This window comes from Arachis ipaensis, chromosome B03 (genome assembly GCF_000816755.2).
Source record: "Arachis ipaensis cultivar K30076 chromosome B03, Araip1.1, whole genome shotgun sequence".
In the NCBI taxonomy this organism is placed as follows: domain Eukaryota; kingdom Viridiplantae; phylum Streptophyta; class Magnoliopsida; order Fabales; family Fabaceae; genus Arachis; species Arachis ipaensis.
This window is the reverse complement of record NC_029787.2, coordinates 109,668,895-109,672,113: the sequence shown is the minus strand read 5'-3', so window position 1 is coordinate 109,672,113 and position 3,219 is coordinate 109,668,895. Positions and strand designations below refer to the sequence as shown.

The 3,219-nt window shown below is 39.3% G+C and overlaps 1 protein-coding gene across 1 annotated transcript; it reads left to right on the top strand.

The window, feature by feature from the left end:
* LOC107633535 (protein UNIFOLIATA-like) lies at positions 487 to 2,167 on the top strand. The gene is made up of 3 exons (XM_016337150.2): positions 487 to 1,326; positions 1,409 to 1,683; positions 1,750 to 2,167. Exons 1-3 carry the CDS (start codon positions 951 to 953, stop codon positions 2,098 to 2,100), a joined length of 1,002 nt encoding a protein of 333 aa, XP_016192636.2. The 5' UTR covers positions 487 to 950; the 3' UTR covers positions 2,101 to 2,167.

The following is a 3,219-nucleotide window of genomic DNA, read 5'->3' as shown; positions in this document are numbered from 1 at the left end:
AATTCAACACTAACCAATCACTTATTTTTATTATATTAATTATAAAATCTAATGCAAAATTTGTCAGTAATTAGTGTTGGATAAAATAATTCACTAATAAATATTTTTTGGCATCGTTTATACCATTAAATATATTTGAACAATAAATTCAATCAAAATAAATTTGATGATACTCAGAATTTTTCGTGTGGTGACTTTATATGAATTATTGTTTCTATTTTGATTTTGATTTTGCATAATTGCATTCACACTTCTCTTAGTCAACGAGCGAACCCCTCTATCTCTTTCTTTCTGCTATCTAATTAATATTAATTAAAGGCAGAAAAAAGGTAAGAAGGTCAGTGAGATTTTCTCTGATTTTGTAACACCGCCGTACGTAAAGCAATGAAGGCTTCATGGATTCTCTGCCACCCTACTTCGTCTCTAGCCTAGCTACTCTATTGGTTCGCTTGTCTTTTCCTCTGCAATCGGCGTACACTTTTAATTTTATCAGCGCATGGCAATTGGCAAATTGCAAGTGAACTACTTGGAACTAACTCATTCTCGTTTTGAAGGAACTCATTGTCATTGCACGTTTAACGGAAGATTATTAGTAACATACCAAGTAATAATTTAGAGAGGGAGAAAGAGGTAGGTGGTTCAGTTTGTTTGGGACTAGCTAGCTAGCTATACTGTAGTATTGTTTAGTTTCATAGGGAAAATGAAATGGTGTTTTAGGAAAGGAAAGGAACGAAGGCCTCGTCATTTAAGCATTAAGAATCCTGCTATGCTGCTGACAACACCAATTAGTCTCAGAAACGAAACACAGGAAACAAAGATCTTTTTTACTATTACAGAGACTGATGTGTAAATAATATTATAATGCAACTCATTTTGGCAAATATTATTGTTTTGGTTGTCATCAAGAGGAGGTTGAAATAATAATTTAGTGATTAAGAGGAGATATAAATATGTATGTTGTGTTGGGAGATAGAAAGATGGACCCTGACGCATTCACGTCCACCCTCTTCAAGTGGGATTCGCGCACCATCCTCCCAACTTGTTCTTCCTCACTGATGGAGGGGACCGGGGGGCTGGAGGAGCTGTTCCATGCGTACGGGGTGAGGTACTACACGGCGGCGAAGGTGGCAGAGCTGGGGTTCACGGCGAGGACGCTGGTGGACATGAAAGAGGAGGAGCTGGAGCACATGATGAACAGCCTTTCCCAGATCTTCCGTTGGGATCTGCTGGTTGGCGAGCGCTATGGCATCAAAGCTGCCGTCCGAGCTGAGCGTAGACGCATCCAAGACCATCATCAACTTCGAATTGATTCTCTCCCTCAAGAAGGTCCACATCCCTCTCCCTTCATTTCTCTTAACATTAGACCACTGTTCTTGAGATGATAGGTTTAATTTGTTTGAGGAGGCAGGGGTGCAACAACATAAAGAGGCGGTGGGGAGCACGTGGGACGTCAGGAAGAGGATGAGAAGCAGAAGCAAGACGATGAGTGATGAGGAGGAAGAAGAAGAGGAGGAGGAGGAGAGACAAAGAGAGCACCCGTTCATAGTGACGGAGCCTGGGGAAGTGGCACGTGGCAAGAAGAACGGCCTGGATTACCTATTCCATCTGTATGAGCAATGCCGTGATTTCTTGATCCAAGTACAGAACATTGCCAAGGAAAGCGGTCAAAAATGCCCTACCAAGGTACCTACCTACCTACCTTGATACTCTCCGTCTCAGCTTCTAATTTGAGAGGTATGTACTGTGCAGGTGACAAACGAAGTGTTTAGGTACGCCAAGAAGGCAGGAGCTCATTGCATAAACAAGCCAAAGATGAGACACTACGTTCACTGTTACGCGCTTCACTGCCTTGACAAAGACACTTCCAATCAGCTCAGGAGGCAGTTCAAGGAGACAGGCCAGAACGTTGGGGCATGGAGGCAGGCCTGCTACAACCCTCTAGTTGCCATTGCTGCCCTCCACCACCACGACATTGATGCCATCTTTAACTCTCATCCTCGCCTATCCATCTGGTACGTTCCCACGAAGCTTCGCCAGCTTTGTCACGCCCACAGGAACAATTCAGCTTCCACCTCCACCCATCATCATCTTCTCTTCTAGCTGTCCAAACTTAATTATAGCTTCTACTACTACTACTTCTCATCTATTATGTAATGCCCTTAATTAATCCCATCACTTGTACTTGTTCTTCTCTTTCTGTTTCCCATCTCATCTATTCAAGTTGCCTTACTTTTTTTGCTAAGTAAATTAAACGGGTAAATATTTATCGTTATGCACACAGTATAGGGCCAGGGGGAGGGGGTTATTTTTTCGTTTTTAGTTTTTACCCTACTCACACACATGTTGCAACGCAAATACATTTGCCACTTCAACCAAGGCCTTGCCCTTAATATCTATGCTCAAAGCCCCAATACTCTAGCTTGTCCAGTCCAATACTATCTTGAATGAGTTTTATACGAGAAGCAAAAATCCAAAAATAGTCTTCTTGAAATACCCAAAGGGCCTTAAACTTAAAGGCTTGACAGTATCTTATTAGGATTAGTTTAACATACTCCATCGTGACCCAACAAAAAAAGCAACAAACAAAAGAAAAACACATATGCACACTTTTGTTAAGGAGTTATTCCCATACTTCATTATTATAATTTATAATAACTCAGAACAACATCTTATTCGTATATAAATTTAAATGAATACATCTTCAAGTAATCTAAGATGATATGATGATGATGATTGATGACGAAGTTGAAAAATTGGGCAAGATATTGACTTTTGAAAGTGAGACTGGGATGAATAATGGCCGCAAGGTTTGACATTAGAGGAACAGAGACAAACATCCCTCAAATAATAGGCCCAAACAAATCTCGCGACTTAGTGCATCTAAACAAAACCAAAGTCAACCAGCTAGATTGGGGGCCATTGACTTTGTCTTTTACTTCTTTTTGTTAAATACTTGCTACATTTGCATGAGTTTTTATAAAATTTAAAAAAGATAGGGTAATGCTAGGTAGACAAAAAAACCAGTCAGAACTTGTTTTCTTTAGTATTAATTAAGTATCGCAACAATTAATGAATGCTAAATAAGACAAGTTATGGCTGTTTTTGGCTGATTTTCTTTAGTTACCAAACATTGTGAATCACAATTTTAATTTTTTAATTTAAAAAATTTATAATTTATAAAATCATGAATCATAATTTTTTTATATACAAATTGATATG

Excerpts from the sequence above, each read along its gene's own strand:
- LOC107633535 (XM_016337150.2), top strand. The coding sequence starts at position 951 with ATGTATGTTGTGTTGGGAGATAGAAAGATGGACCCTGACGCATTCACG. Across the intron at positions 1,327-1,408 it reads TGATTCTCTCCCTCAAGAAG|GGGTGCAACAACATAAAGAG; the intron begins GTCCACATCCCT and ends TTGAGGAGGCAG. Across the intron at positions 1,684-1,749 it reads GTCAAAAATGCCCTACCAAG|GTGACAAACGAAGTGTTTAG; the intron begins GTACCTACCTAC and ends TGTACTGTGCAG.